Below are 15,414 nucleotides of genomic sequence, written 5' to 3'. Positions count from 1 at the left end.
GATGTTCCCAAATCTTGGTGCACACCACATTAGGAACTTTAAATGTAATATCAGCATCTCATTGAGGTTTCATATCTGCCATTAATAAACAATGCATTAGCCAACTGGGATATACTGGAATTGAGTCTGCAGGCTAACTGTCAGTTCTAACGTATTTATGACCACTCAAACATTTCAATGTGATTAATGCAATACAATACAGCTTTTCTCTCTCAAAACCAGCTAAAGCCTACCATGGAAAGTCAGTGGCCCCTTGATGGATTACAATTTGGAATTTGACGGGAATTTTTGGGGAAAATACACCCCAGAAGTTGGATTTGGATTTACATTTTACATTGTTTCCTATGGGAAAAATTGCTTCAGTTGTCGTACGTTTCAGTTTTCATTGGACCTTCTGGAACAAATTCATAATGAACACCAGGCTTCCCGTGGACGCCAGAAGTGTCACCGTGTGTGTCATTACTTGTGAAAGTACAGTCGTCCCTCGCTACATCGCGGTTCACCTTTCGCTGCCTCGATTTTTGATGGTGTAATTTTGGGACTGTAGACCATTGTCAATCCAACTCCTCCGTGCCATGTCTCCTGTTGTGGTTCGATTGCTAGCAGTGTGGATCTGAAGTGATGCATGTTTGCAAGTTTTCTCCCCGACAAAACCCACAATGTCGACGAAACGTTCTGCACGGACAAAGGCACCTGCGGTCGCAACCAAAAGGAAGAGGAGGTTGCTAACCATCGCACAAAAAGTTGGACTTCCGGACTTGCTGAAGGAAGGTAGAAGTTCCGCGGCTGTGAATCGTCGGTTCGTTGCATAAAGAAGGACGACAGCAGCAATAAGTTTAAACAAGAATGCAAAAACGCTTCACCGGAGAGGCACCAGGACGAAGAGGCACGGTCAGAGGAACTGTGAAATACACGTTAGTCACTATTAATGATTTCTTATGTGTCCGACCTCGTAGGTTGATCATTAAAATTCAAACAAAGGTTTGAACTTTGAGAGTGTTTAAATGTGAGAAAATGTTATTGCCTCTCTGAGAAAAACGTATAAAGTGTATGGTGAGGGGATTTACATTATAATAACTGGAAAAAAATAAAGCTGACTACTTTGCAGATTTCACCTATTGCGGGTTATTTTCGAACCTCACCCCCGTGACAAACGTGGGAACACTGTAAAGTGCTTTATTGTAAGTGTGTGTTTGCTTTGCAGTGGCTAACCTGAGTGATGGTTGAAAAGGATAAAATGATGCAAATTACCTTCATGTTACGCCTTTGTCACTACAGACTGAGTGTTTTATTGTTTTGATCTGATAGTAGCAGCAGTGGTCCATACATCCCTTCTGTTCCTGTTTTTCTTGAGCATTTAACGCAGGAACAGGGATTTTTCAAGGCAAGATGACTAAAAACACAGTTGTAGTCTAAGAGGGGAATGCTAGTTATGTTCTTGGTTTTAAGGAAGATTGACAGTTGAAAGGAACATATGACGCAAGGGCTCCACCATGCACTATACTCAGCACACATACACATGTACAGTACATGTAAACAGGATTATGAAAGGTACGCGCGATAAGAAACTTATATAAACACCATAATCTGAATACTGTATGTTCTTATTTAGAAACGTGTACATCTTGGCCTTCTCATATGTAAAAGACCATGAAAATGTGCTTGGCATACAAAAGTAAATGTGATATCTTCTAACATTGTCCCAGAAGAACTCACCACTAAGTACATTTTCCAGCTGAGTCATTAATTTGTCGCTGGAGGTAATTTTAAAAGTTAACATCAGGGAGAATTAATAATATGACATTCATTTCTGTCATGTAAGCTCTGTAGGATGTGTGGCAACTTCACTTCTATACACACATTGGTCACATCATTTGCCCAATCCAATGAGATCCTATACAATAAAAGTGTGAAAAATGTTGCTTTTATAAAGAATTTGATAAAGAATAACGTGCTTCTGGTATTTTGCCATGTAGCTTAATAAAGACTAGGAAGTAAGGGTATCACAGGACACTCAGTTCACGAGATGAGACGATACATGAGATTGGGTCTACGAGAACAAGTCACACAAGATTTTAGCATTACTTTTAGGAAAAGTACAATGAAAAAATATATGACAATATATTGTAATTTACTACCGTAATTTAATTTCTAGTGCTTTACCTTGAATTGCTCCTCACAAGGCTTCACTTTTCTGTACTCTGTGTGCATGGTAGGGGCGCTGCCCCCACTCATCAAATCAAAGAGACTGTATGACTGACAAAAGGGCTCACTCCGTTCATGCCGTTGTTCTTTGGAACAAATGCACCAAGGTGCTGAATCCAATGCACAGAGTGAACCGTCTCCCTGCCTGTTTGGAGGCAAGAGAGTTCATTTATTGTGTGATAATAGTAATTTAGTAGTGATAGTAATTTATTTATTTATTTATTTTTGTCCCAGGCCTAGCACCCACAAGACGTTTTTTTTTCTGAACAAGAAATCTTCTCACGTTTTAATCTTGCGAGATCTTGTGACACCCCAACTAGAATCACTTACACTTTTTGCCAATTGCTTACACACATTTGACCAAATTTGGCTGGCTATACCAAAACTCGACACAGGAGCAAGATAAGACGCAACGCTTGTACAACACCTCACAGCAACGACAATTGTTGCCATATTATGAAATGATGACCTCTCTGAGTTCTTGCATTGGATCTGTGTGCAGGTGTACCTAATAAAGTGGCCAGTGAGTGGAGCCCCTTAAGCGACTCTAGAAGAGTGTCCCTCTGGAAGGCTTTGGCACCAAAAACTGTGAAGTTGCTTTGAATACCAATCATTCCAAAACAATGCCAGGCCTCATTTAATATTCTTAAAACACATCACAAGACCACCTCTTTGAATCTGATGCTGCATTGACTCAGAGTTGGGGTTTTTTACCAGAAGCTGGTATTTACATCATCCTATTAGTCTTTATATAGACGTAGTCGTCATCTTGTTCAGAGAACTGCAATAACACACTGAAGCACCCATTATCACGCAAAAGTCTTCGCCCACCAGTATTAGTGTTGCTGTTTTAATGACCTTTTATATGTCGTAATTTTGTAAAAATAGTACGACAGATGCACGGGCAAGAAGCTACTACAAAATGTTGCTGAAAATCTGGATAAATGTACAACCATGGGAACTTGTTTTCCCTGTTTGAGTCACTTTTAATCATTGAAGCCATCGGTAATTTCATCACATGTTCATGAGTAGTTGCTAGGGATGGGCACCATTTTCGTCGGTCCTGCCAAGCACCGATTCACGTAAAATCAAAAGGTGCCATGTTTCGGTAGAAAAACGCCAATCTCCGTGGAGTGCCATGGCGCCGCTCATAACAACATTCAATTCGCAAGAGAAGAAGACGAAGCTTGAGGGAGGGGGCAATATTTATACCAACAAGGAGACAAATTAAAGCTACAGAAGCTGAAATAAGTCATGTTTTTTTAAAAGTATTTGGTTCAAATAAAACCCACCTGTTTACTAAATGTTAATGTTCTGGAAGAAGACACTCTTAATACGTGGTGTGTAGAAACGACCAAACAGCCCTATTTTAACCAAACCAAATCACCAAATTGGTATCGTTGACTACCGGTAGCGGATATCAGTCCTGTATCGGTTCAAATGTATTCATGTATTCAGGTATTCATGTTTGTTATCCTCTGTGCCTGCAAACTATCAACATATATACTTTTTTTTCTTCATTTTTGTCCCCAATGCAGCCTTTTTGGACGTCTACGCACTAAAAGTGATGATGTAGTTAAATAATGTCTCTACAGCATTCCTAAAATGAAAACAACATTGGTCATGATGGCCTAATACTTTTGACCAGTACTCTATGAAGGGTTATTCATCCAGTGCAGTTGTAGTATTATTATCATGCGGTATTATTGGATGCATGCTGTGCCTAAAAGAGCCGTATAATAATCATCTGTCGGCTGCTCTGCACATGGAGCTCAACTGTGAGGCTGACGTGGAGGAGGCAGTCTGTGGTCTGCGTGAGCGTGAAGGAGTGTGTGTTTGTGGTGTGTGTGTGTGTGCGCGTGTGTTAGAGAGGCTGCCGCTGCCGCTGTGCAACTGCAGGCCTGCCGTGCACACAATGGAGTGCATCTCTGGCTGCGGGCTGTTTTCACTCCAGCACGGCCCACAACTCTTATTAAAGAGCTGAAATGTCTAAGTGGATCTAGCCTCCCTCTGTGCAAGCAACTTCTACAGTAAGCTGCCTTGATAGAGAGGCTGTCACACTCAGCTGGTCACTCTTTCAAGTCTCCATATCGCTTTTTCCTCCTCTCTTTCCCGCCCCGCTCCTCTGAGAGGGGGCGGCGCTCCTGTGAGTTTGGCTCCTTTGATCAGCATAAAGAATAACCACGCGGTGACACTCTGCCAGGCACCATGGTTACTCAGTGGCAGGACAAATCGGGCGCCCTCCAGGGCCTTGTGATTGTCATGTGTCGTTTTTGGCGCAGATTAACAAACTCCCAGACAAGCTTCATAAATGTTTGATGGCCTCACCATTGTGAAGTTGGTCCCCTTTTTTAACCACCACAGTGCAGGTTTTGTGCTCTTGAGTGCACGGGGCACACCACTCTCCCGGGCGGGACGGGGGTGTTGGATTTCAAGCAGGTCCATTGAACCAGCTGGGAAGCAGGCAGAGGAGGGAAACAAAGCACCCTACTGTCCCCCATTTCCATTCCAGGATGGGACAAACTGGACAAAAGACACCAAAGCAACATTGTAGGCAGGATTCCCATGACAATAGATTCTTTTGGGAAAATAGACAAACAATGTCAATCAACACAGCAGGGGTAAAGACGGTGATAAGACCAAATCTTGATTTCTGGAAGATCTGCAAGCTGGTTCTGCCTTCCGTCAAAAGCCTTCTTTTTTTAAACTCATCCAGATGACCCGACGCTGACTGACAGCTCGATGCAATCAAACAAGTTTTATCTCCTCAGCCAGTCTTCCTGTCCACGACCCTCCACCGCTGCAGAGCGGACCGCCCCTCAAAGTTCTTCTCTTCCTCCTTCAAGCTCACAGACACACCTCACACACCAGAAAGAAGCCCAAATGTGCGGCCCGCGGGCCATTTGCGGCCTGTGGCACATATTAAAAGTATAATTTAACAAGAAAATTTAAAAAAAAAAAACAACAGCAGCAGCAAAAATAGAAAAATCAGCAGTAATTTTACAAGAATAAAGTCGTGATATGATTTGGGAAAATAACATCGTTTTAGAAGCATAAAGTTAAAATATTAAAGAAAGTCGTAATATTATGAAAAACAAACAAAACAACTAGTCAATTGGGGAAAAAAAGAGAATAAATTCAAAATGTTATGGGAATAAAGTCATACTTACGAAAAACAAATTTATAGGTGAAACAGTTGGGGAAAAAAATGGCTGTAACTTTACAAGAAAAAAGCCGTACTGTAACGACAAAGTCGCAATTTTATGACAATAAACTTGTAATATAAGGAAAAATCATTTCATTTTAATAGCATAGAGTTTAAACAAAGAAAAAAAATCTACCATTTTTTTAAAAGTCCAGTCTTGTCAGAGCATGTTTATTTTCAGATGTTAGCAGGGACGTAAAACTGGTGAGGTGTTTCTAACAGGCTAGTCATCTTGCGTAACTACACAAGAGGACAAAAATGAATCCCTCGATGATCCCTCAAAACTGAGCACTATATCTGTAAAGGCGATATATGCAGCTCTTATTAGTATGTTATTAGATACGCTAATCTAATATCTAAGAGTGTTTGTGAGTCACCTCAAATGGATTGGTAGCACACAGGCCACCAATAACTGTCATCAACAACAGCATGACCAAGAAAGATAAGAATTGATAGATTAATGATCTGAGAAAGAAGACTGATTAGAACAACATGTAATGCTAAAGGAGTGGCTAAATGATCATTAATGATATTAGATTCATTAACCAGAGCAACTGGTAAGCGAGGTGAACATAACTGCTGGAAGGCTCCAGCGTGCAGCAAAGATGTGCCGTGGGCTCGAACCAAAGTCTGTAGGATGAGAGCCGAGAGCGCTAGCCGTCAAGCTGAAAGCCAGGACGCACATTCACACAGCCACACTGTCTGCCATTCGTTCCATCCATTCTATTGCGCGTGTGGACTGTAGGGCAGGTTCTGATGTATGGTGGGAAGAGCTGAGGACAAGAAGGGGTGAGTCTATTTCAGGGTGAGCGGCGAGTCATTTCCCCCTCCACCCGCGGCAGGGCGCGGCCCTCCCGCTTATTGTCCAGCCGGGGTGGTGAACCTTTAGCAGAATGGAATGTGGCATTGTGGACTCTCAGTCCAGTAGAGACCAAATCACTATCACCATAAACAGCCCCGCCTCGCTCTTTCTCACACACACGCACACACGCACACATTCATACATATCGACACAAAGCCCAGGTTTCACGGCGACCTTGGACTCATGGCAGCACAGTGAGGCTGTTGTGTGGACGGGCGTCACTGAGACGTATTATCGACACGGAGAGTTATGATTTGCATTTGTGACAAATTGTGAGCAAGTGTTTGTCTTGATTATTTCATGCAAACATGAACGTCCTTTTGTGCACAGCACGCTGAGTCATATGTCATATTCTTCGAAAAGCGCCGTTTATGTGAACATGTACTGATATTAAAAAGCCTAGCTTGGCACTTTTATGCCGCACTATTTGATGTTTTTCATTCATTTTTTCCCCCTTGGTCCCCAATGGACATAGACAAGCAGACATCATGGTTCTGAGTCATTTAGTGGTTGCTGCTGGCAGCCAAAGCACATAGTGCCTCCTTCACAGAGGGAATCTGGCCCTGACAAGCTTTAACAATTAAATATTAAATACTGCATATGAATGTGACTTTGGTCAAGGAGCATAGTTGTACCTTCTTCTCTTGACTTGGAACTTTAAGCATCACTGTGCAGAATGAGGTTGGAAGGTGTATGTTTAACTACTGATAGGGCACTCATTGAAATATGTGGAAATGTTTCATTTCGCACCAAGAAAATGGCCAAAGTACGTTGTGCAACTTTTTCTGTCTTGTGCTATCATTATTATATTTATCTAAAAGATATATGGTAAGGTACCATTATTACAAAAAAACAGGGCTGTCAAATGATACACATATTTAATCAAAGTAATCACAGTTTTCACATGAATTAATCATGATTAATCACCATTTGCAACCAAGTGCCAATTTCACCGTATTTTATTAACAGAAAGATAAATGACAGGGTAGGATTATATTAGAGATGTCAAATGATTTAAAATTGAATTTTTAAAATTTTTATCAGACAAATTTTTTGAATTAATTAATCATGAGTAATCACCATTTGCAACTATGTCTGAAATAAGCCCATTTTTACAGTTTTACTGTCGTTACCAGAAAAATAACATGGACTGGAATGAATGAATGAATAAATAAATAAATAAAAGTGTATTTTGAATGTATTTTCTGGGCTTTCCAAGCATACTTAAATGCAGCAAATTGTACTTCCGCATTAAGCGTTACAAAGTGAGTGAGAAGATTATCCACTTATTTTGTGTCTTTCTGTTTGTTTAGACCACACGTGCACGCATAATAAAGAGGATGTCGGTCAGGTCAGAATGACGTTTTAAAAGAGCGTTAGATTTTGTCCACTTTGAAGACCCACTCAAGTAATCAAATACGGTTCCTCCTTGCTCGAGCTGACTTGTGTGCAGCTGAGATGGCGATAGCTGCAACAGATACATAGATAGTATAATGTTGCCAAGTGCACCCTCATACATGAGACTTGTAGCCAATCAGCTTGAATTGCAGAATAGACTTACTAGTCATTGAAAATGAGTCATTATTGTCCAAATAGCTGGCAACACAAGTGAGGACTAAGATAATTGTGCCTTGCCTGCAGTCGGACATTGTTTAGTACTGTAGTGTTACGGCTGTATGAGTTCATTGGGGGTAACATGAATTCCAAGATGCACTGTGACATTCGGAAGCATGAGAGCATGATACCCTCCTTTGAGAAAGTGAGGGCGCGTGGCAGTTTTACTTTTACTTATTATTATTTTTACTTACTATTATTTTACTTATCTACTTATTAGCATTAGAGAGAAGTTAAATGTAGTACTCAGGTCACTATGCATCAGTAATGTTGTGAGACACGACGTTAGATTACATTACTTGTCACACTGCATGGAGACTAGCTACTGAGCCAGCAGAGCTGAGCCAACATGCCATGGCTACGACGGACGTGGCTGAGATCGAGTGGAAAAAAAGGTTCTCCTCTCATTCTGTGTGGAAGTGGTACGTTTTTGGCTTCTTTGTCCTTCTTCCCGACTCCATTTGAAACACTTTATAACTTTAGAATAAGTAAATTGGAGAAGGTAACTAGTTAGCTCGGTAGCTTGCTGTGCTAGCGGCGGCCGTCTATGATGTCCCTGCAGTGATCTCGTAGCCTGCGCAATGTGATGTAAACAAAGAATAATAGGAGTGTAAAAGTGACTATTGGGGTGTTATTTCATGTCTACAGGGCTCTAATCATGTTAAAACCCATAATTAGAAAGTCATAAACAGGTTGTCTATGCTCTAACTACGAAAATATTACATTTATTAATATTGAATCCTACTTTGGGTATATTCACTTATCACAGTCGGGTCTGGAAGCAATTAACTGCAATTCACAAGGGACGACTGTACTCTAAATATAGTAATAATATACCATTGCTTGGTGTATCTTATCCTATTATATAACATGCTTTCTCATCAATAATGAGGCATGGAGAAATTCATAAATGGCCAAATCTTCTCAGCCGCGAGACAATGACTGCTATAACATCCTGTGACCATTTCCCCTGGAAGCGAACAATCAACAAAGACTAGCGACGGGAAGGGTGACTCCTAAGTGTTATCAGGCGCACGTGAAAGCATATAGAAAGACACAGACGCACGTACGTACACGCAGCCATGTGGCCACACCCAAAGAACACACGAGCCAGAATGTGAACAATACCTGCTTCGGTGATACACAGACTAACAAACACACGATCAGCGAGACTGTTTACTTTGAACCCTGATTCAGAGTCTGCCTAATATTTAACCCGTATCAGTTGTGTTTTATTGTTTTATATGTACTGTTGTCATTGCATTTGCTGCTTTATCTCAGGCACACAATCAGTCCGCTATCTGCCAAATGCAAATATCAAAAGTCAGAGCGTTTCAACTGTTCCGTTCAACAGTATCATAGTGTGAGTAATAATGTCGATGCATCATTAGGCACATTTGAAAAACATATGAACTAACTAGATGAAGACATTTCAATAGAAATTGTGGGCGAATTATGAAATAAAATGTAGACTGAATGTTGAAATAACCTAGAAATGTGTCAAAAATGTATTCACCGACTGTGCATGGGGACATGGCTCAGGTCGCGGAGTGGTCGCACGCCAACCTCATGGCTGCTGGTTCGATCCTCGGCCGGTGAATAGGTTTCAGTACATTTCTACGACATTTCTGCATTCACACACAAATTCTACTGGAATTGCTTCATCTAGTTAAGATAAGTTAGCCTTTATGAAGCTTTGAGTTTTGTGAACGCCAATCTCGTTTAGCCTTTTGCCACAGTTTAACGGCCGTGTAAAAGCAGCAACTACTCAGAGAGAGGTCAGAGAGAGGCTGAAGAAGACAAGGAGGGGTAACTGTCCACCAACAATAATGGCAGGAAATGTTCCGCAGTCCACAGAAGGCCGAGATTGAAAGCAGCAGTCGCAGGCAGACAGAAATACTCGACATACTGTCTTAAATAATTACTGCAGGTGTGCTGAATATACCGCTTGTGATCAAAAATTGCCCTTTATTATCATGAAATCTTATCACCTAAGGCTGCTTCTGAGCGCATTCCATCAGACGCTGTTCATGGGGAACGAAAAAGAAAAACTCAGATGTGAATGTGAAAACACAGCTCATAGAACCGCATTGAAAATATTAGAGCACAAAAGGCCATTTTCTGACAAGACTTGACTATTTTGGTCACTGTATTCAGATACAAGAGAGCAAAAATATTACAAACACCTCCCAGGATGATGCAGTGCAGTACTACACGCCTTCAAACTCAATGAAAGAGAGGAAATTGATCCTTTACAGTGAAATTATGTTGATTTATTTATTAAATTAAGAAAATTAAGAATATGATTATACTTTATGATTATACTACAATTGTGTGCATTACAGTTATTGTCATTCTTTCACTATTATGGTTAATAATGTCATTGCTACTATTACTACTAATATGTACGGCTGTCTCAATGCAGTATTATGACTGTGGTTGTTGATATTATTTTGTCCTCTCCATCATGGCCTTTATGGCCGTCACAGACATTTGCAGATGTAGTCCTGGTTGGTTCTGTTGTTTTGTTATTGTTGTCGCAATCGCTGTTGTTGCTGTTGTTCTTGTCTCTGTGTTGTCCCCCTCTTGTCCCCGCACTCCCCCCTCTGTTTTCTTTTCTCTTCTTCTCTATCCCCTCCTGCTCCGGTCCGGCCGCTCCAAATTTGCACAGCAGCAGAACATCAAATGAGGTCAAACAAATTCTGTATAACAGGGGAAGAGTATCTCACACTTTTCCCTGGCAAAGCAAATCTGTTGTGCACGTAAGGGCATTTAGATTAACAATACTATCTGCCCTAATTGTCGGACAGGACAAAAAAAGTACATATTAATTAACATATACATGTAAATATGTAAGACTATAGCCTTATGTTTCACTGATTATGTTAATTTTTGTTCATTTCTGTCAAGCGTTGAGATTTCGCACTTTGTGCTGCGGTCCTTGAATGTGCCGTAGTTCGACACAAAAGTGAAACTTATATATAAAAATGCGCCCCCAATGTGTTTCTTTAAACCACTATTGGTAATATATGCCTGTGACAGTGTTGTTATATTTTTTGGTTTCAACTAAGGTCATTTTTAAAGCGAGTTGCATACAGTCCCTTTAAAAACAGACATTTTTATGGGCGTATGAATTACTCATGGATTTTCGCCATTCGCTGGTAGGCGTGGAACGTGAAGCGGGGATCTACTGTACTAAACTTTCGTGTCATTACTGAGAGCAAAGATTGATCATAAACAGCCTCTAACCGCCTCCTGATATTCCTTTTTGCGTAATCACAACTTTTACATAACTGAAGTGTGCAGGTGTTGTAGCAATAACATATCGGCTATTTAAAAAGACATTATTTTCTCCCACATGCAGACTGTACACTTGAACACTGCCGGGTTATGTTGTTTGTCCGACGATTACAGACAGCTTCTTCCTGTGTTTAAACTCCATGCACTGTGCAGATGGCTGAACCGTACAGCCTGCAGATGAAACACTTCGATTTTCACAACGCACAAATGATCCGATGTATGGAGCAAACATGATGCAGGTTTTATATTAAAGCACAGCATGTGCAAAGTGACTTAGGGACTAAACCCTCAGTAGGGGTTGAATAAGTGTATAAGTGTAATTGAAGTCAAGGGATGAGGTTGTTGAGACTGTAGTGTCTCCGTGTTGCATGCATCATCACGTCTTTCCACACCAATGTTTTGGAATTTTCGCCCAACATCCTGTCCAGCATTCCTGTGCCCGAACCCTGCGGTCCAGCCAATGTCACACACACGCACACACGGTGATGGTGGAGCCATCACACTGACATCCCTGCGACGCCTGTCCGGCCTCGTCTTCAAAGCAACACAAAAGAGGGTTCGAAGAGCAACGCCCTCTCCGGAAGCCGAAGAGAATCCTGCATGGTTGCCACGGTTACGCTGATGTATGTAGGCGGCAGTGAGACACACACAGGTAGGGTCCAAAAATATGGGACGAGCTTGTGATGAAAATGAAAAGACCCGCTCCGGCCGTCATCAAACAAGCACAAAAATACTGTTTACGTTGGGTGCAAAGGTCGTTTTGTTGCTTGTTTACCAGGTAGTAAAGATATTACTCGGCACTGGCAGTCAAGTAGTTGCATAACCTCTCTCACTTCCATTAAATCTTAAATCTAGACTGGCACTGTTTTGTCTTAGTAATTTGAATATATTTATGAAGGAGTCTACAGTACTGCCTGCATAAGCTGCTTAATTCTGCTTCCCCAGAGCTGACTGTGTGTATAATTCATTAACACAACATGCACATTAGTAACAAATGATGTAGTCTAAGAGCATTTGGAGAGAAGAAAATGCAATTGTGACAAGCCTAACTAATACCACACATACTTCTTATTGCATTTCTCTTTCTTTTAATCTGCTTTGCATGTTCAAAAATGTTTTTTGGTTGTTGGCGTTGCAACGACGGCATGGAGAAAGTGTGGTTGTTGAACAGCGCTCATCACCCCCCAGCTGTTGTGTGGGTAGGTTCACAAATTACTCATCGGCCCCAACGTTGGGTACACCTGCACAGTCTAATGACAGCCAACAGGATCGTTAGATACAAACGTTCTGCCTTGACAACAACAATAATGCTCAGTAATTAAATTGATTGTTAATTTGAAGACATAAATTACACTAATCCGCTTGGTCATACATTCATTTAATCTTAATTTGGATGACCAACAAATTGCATATGCACGAGTTTTGTCATTAGGATTCATGCATTATTTCGTGAGAAATTATGTATTATTAACCTAACCATTGTAAGAAAAAAAAATGTACCTAAAATTGATGTTTTGAAGAAAATAGGTCATTTTTGCACACTTATGCACCTACTTATTCAGAAGTGACCTCGTTGGTGGAGGTAATGGGTATACTGTGATTGACAGGTATTGTTACTGGGGCTCCACCGATTATAGCCATTTTAGTAACGCCGATGTTTACACTTATGTTTCACTATTAAAATGCAGCTAATATGGTGTTTTTCTTAGAAATGAATGATGTTTGAAAGTAGTCACATGCTCTTCCTTCAATGTATATCTTTGTGTTTGGAACTTTATTTCATCAAACCCAGGTATATCGTCTTATTTAAATTGAAATGTGTAAAACTATTATCGGCCGATGTAACGGTTATCAGAACTTTTTATTTAATATCGGAATCAGCCCTCCCAAAAAATGTATACTCCTACCGGGCAATAAATGATCATTAAATAGTTGACCCGTTGTTACAGTAGCCATACAGAGTATCATATTTCAATACAGTGCAAAAAACGGTTTACTGTTTTAATGACTTTAGCTGGCATGTGACACAGTCAAACAGTAATTGCAAGGACAGACAAAATTGTGAGGATTACGCTAAAAACTGACTTTTACCACTTGGGTGGCACATGGATGAAGGAAGAATAATATATATTTTAGTGAGAATCAGGTTAAAGTGGTTATTAATACAGTTTGAGCCACTAGGGTATTAAAGGAACAGTCCACCCCCCCAGAATCATGACGGCCCACGCTGTACGAGGGTCAGACATAACAGCCTAGGGGGTAAACATACAAGATGCAGAGTGAGACACAGATGTTCCACGGTGGACCGAGTCGCTTCCCTCTGGTGCTTTTTTAATGAACCCTGGTGCTGAGTTCACAACCTCTCTCTCACACACACACAGCGTGGGAACAAGACAAATAAGAGCAGACCCAGCAACAAGTGGCCACTGTGGAGGGAGAATGCACTCGTACAAACACAGGTTAAAGTCATTTAGTAGGATTTATTTCAGGGAAATTAAATAGCCACTAAGTGCATCCTGCTATGGAGGATTGGTTTTCAAAGTAAAATATTTGTCTTGTTTACATCGTGGTCAAACAACAACATGAATCTACAAAGTGGTGTCTCTTTCAGTGCAGCTGTGTTGTCACTGTGATAACGTGGCTTCAATGAAGATTTAAATGATACATTTGTAAATACTGGAGAGGAGGAAGTGGATGGTTCTGTTTTCCTGACCTGAACCCGGGTTGTTTGTCCTCTCTTCCCACCCACAGCAGCTGGGTGGGAAGCTCACTATGTTAGAAGCTATTCCGTACGTCGCCCTCAGCGCTTAATCTCATTTGCAGGGTTCACTCTTAAATGTCACCTGAGACTTTTCCACCTCTACTTGCACCCGCTTCAGTGTTAACGCTACACAACCCGGTCACAACATTAGGTACACATGGACTATATTGCCCATTTTGATCAACACAACCTCATTGTCATAATAAAGACACAATAAACAGTGGTTAAGTGTTGTAACCATGGAACCCTGTTATTTAAAAATAATTATTATGACTATTATTGTGGTTGCAGTTTGCATTGGTGCAGAACCTGCCCCGTATCACAGTGAGAGTTGTTTACATGTATAGCTAGATAGCTGGTGTACAGCTACTATATAAACTGTGTTACTGAGTTGTGTTTCTAATATTTTGCTATAGTTGTAACCATAATAATAAACATGTTGTTGAATGAATACCTGTCTGCCAGTGGAAATGAAAAGTATGTTGTTGTAGTAGAAGTACCTAATGAAGTGGCCATTAGTGAGTGTATTTCCTGAACAAGCTCACCTTGTCTGAACTGATGCTCAGCTTCCTCTCGACGCCCCTGTGAATCTCTCCGTTACTGTCCGGTACCGGTGTGCTCTCCCCGGACATCCCACCTCGCTCCTCCTCCGCCTGGACCTCCTCGGTGCGCCGTTCGTCCCCGTTTTCTGTCCCCCTGACCTCCTCCTCCTTCTCGACCTGCTGCTCCTCTTCCTGCGCTCCCACCTCGTCCTGGAAAGGTAGCGGGAGCCCGTCGTCGACGTACTCCTTCAGACACTTGATGTTGTGTTTCTTCAGGAGCTGCTCCGTGTCCGGGTCCACTACGATGAGCTGCAGCCGGCTCGAGGCGGCTCGTATCCGGCCCACGACCTGCTGGTGGCTCTCGTTCTCCACGTCTTCCCCATTGACGAACACCAACCGGTCCCCTGCGAGGAGCCCCGAGGCTTCAGCCGGACTGTCGGGCTCCACCAGCCGAATGAACTGGCCCGTCTTTCCTTTCTCGCCGTGGAGGTGGAAGCCATAGCCGTTGTCGCCTTTCTCCAGCGTACAGAGCCGGGGCCGCAGGTACTCGCTTTTACTCGGCATGTTCGGCTTCTTTCCGCCGCGGCTCAACCTGTTGCTGGATACCCGTGGAAAAGACGAGAAGAGAGACCCGGTGGGATGCTTCTGAGAAGTGCGAGCCCTTCGAACAAATAGCCGAGCTCACTTCCACTCGTGACTGGTTCAAAGTCTGAATGGGGCTGTGGTCCTCTGTGTGACCTGCATGCGTTGCGGAGCGAAGGTCCCTGTCCAAAACTCAGTCCTCTGTCAGCAGACTCTCCTCAACGCTGGTAGAAAGTCCACTCAGGAAGAGGGAGGTGCGATCAGGGACCAGCCCAGCTGGCCTCTTCATGCAAAGTAGCCTAAGCCTCAACGTAAATCCTGATGGGAAAGTCACTTCATTAGG

The 15,414-nt window shown here is 41.9% G+C and overlaps 1 protein-coding gene across 1 annotated transcript in view; it reads right to left on the bottom strand.

The window, feature by feature from the left end:
• nherf1b (NHERF family PDZ scaffold protein 1b) overlaps positions 1 to 15,325 on the bottom strand; it is a 29,091-nt gene extending 13,766 nt beyond the window's left edge. Inside the window, exon 1 of the mRNA XM_054759132.1 lies at positions 14,493 to 15,325. Within this exon, the coding sequence (XP_054615107.1) occupies positions 14,493 to 15,053 (561 nt within the window). The 5' untranslated portion in view covers positions 15,054 to 15,325. The remainder of the gene's footprint in view (positions 1 to 14,492) is intronic.
• Positions 15,326 to 15,414: the final 89 nt, after the last annotated feature.

This window comes from Dunckerocampus dactyliophorus, chromosome 18 (assembly GCF_027744805.1).
Source record: "Dunckerocampus dactyliophorus isolate RoL2022-P2 chromosome 18, RoL_Ddac_1.1, whole genome shotgun sequence".
Lineage (NCBI taxonomy): Eukaryota > Metazoa > Chordata > Actinopteri > Syngnathiformes > Syngnathidae > Dunckerocampus > Dunckerocampus dactyliophorus.
This window is presented reverse-complemented; position numbering and strand designations above follow the sequence as displayed.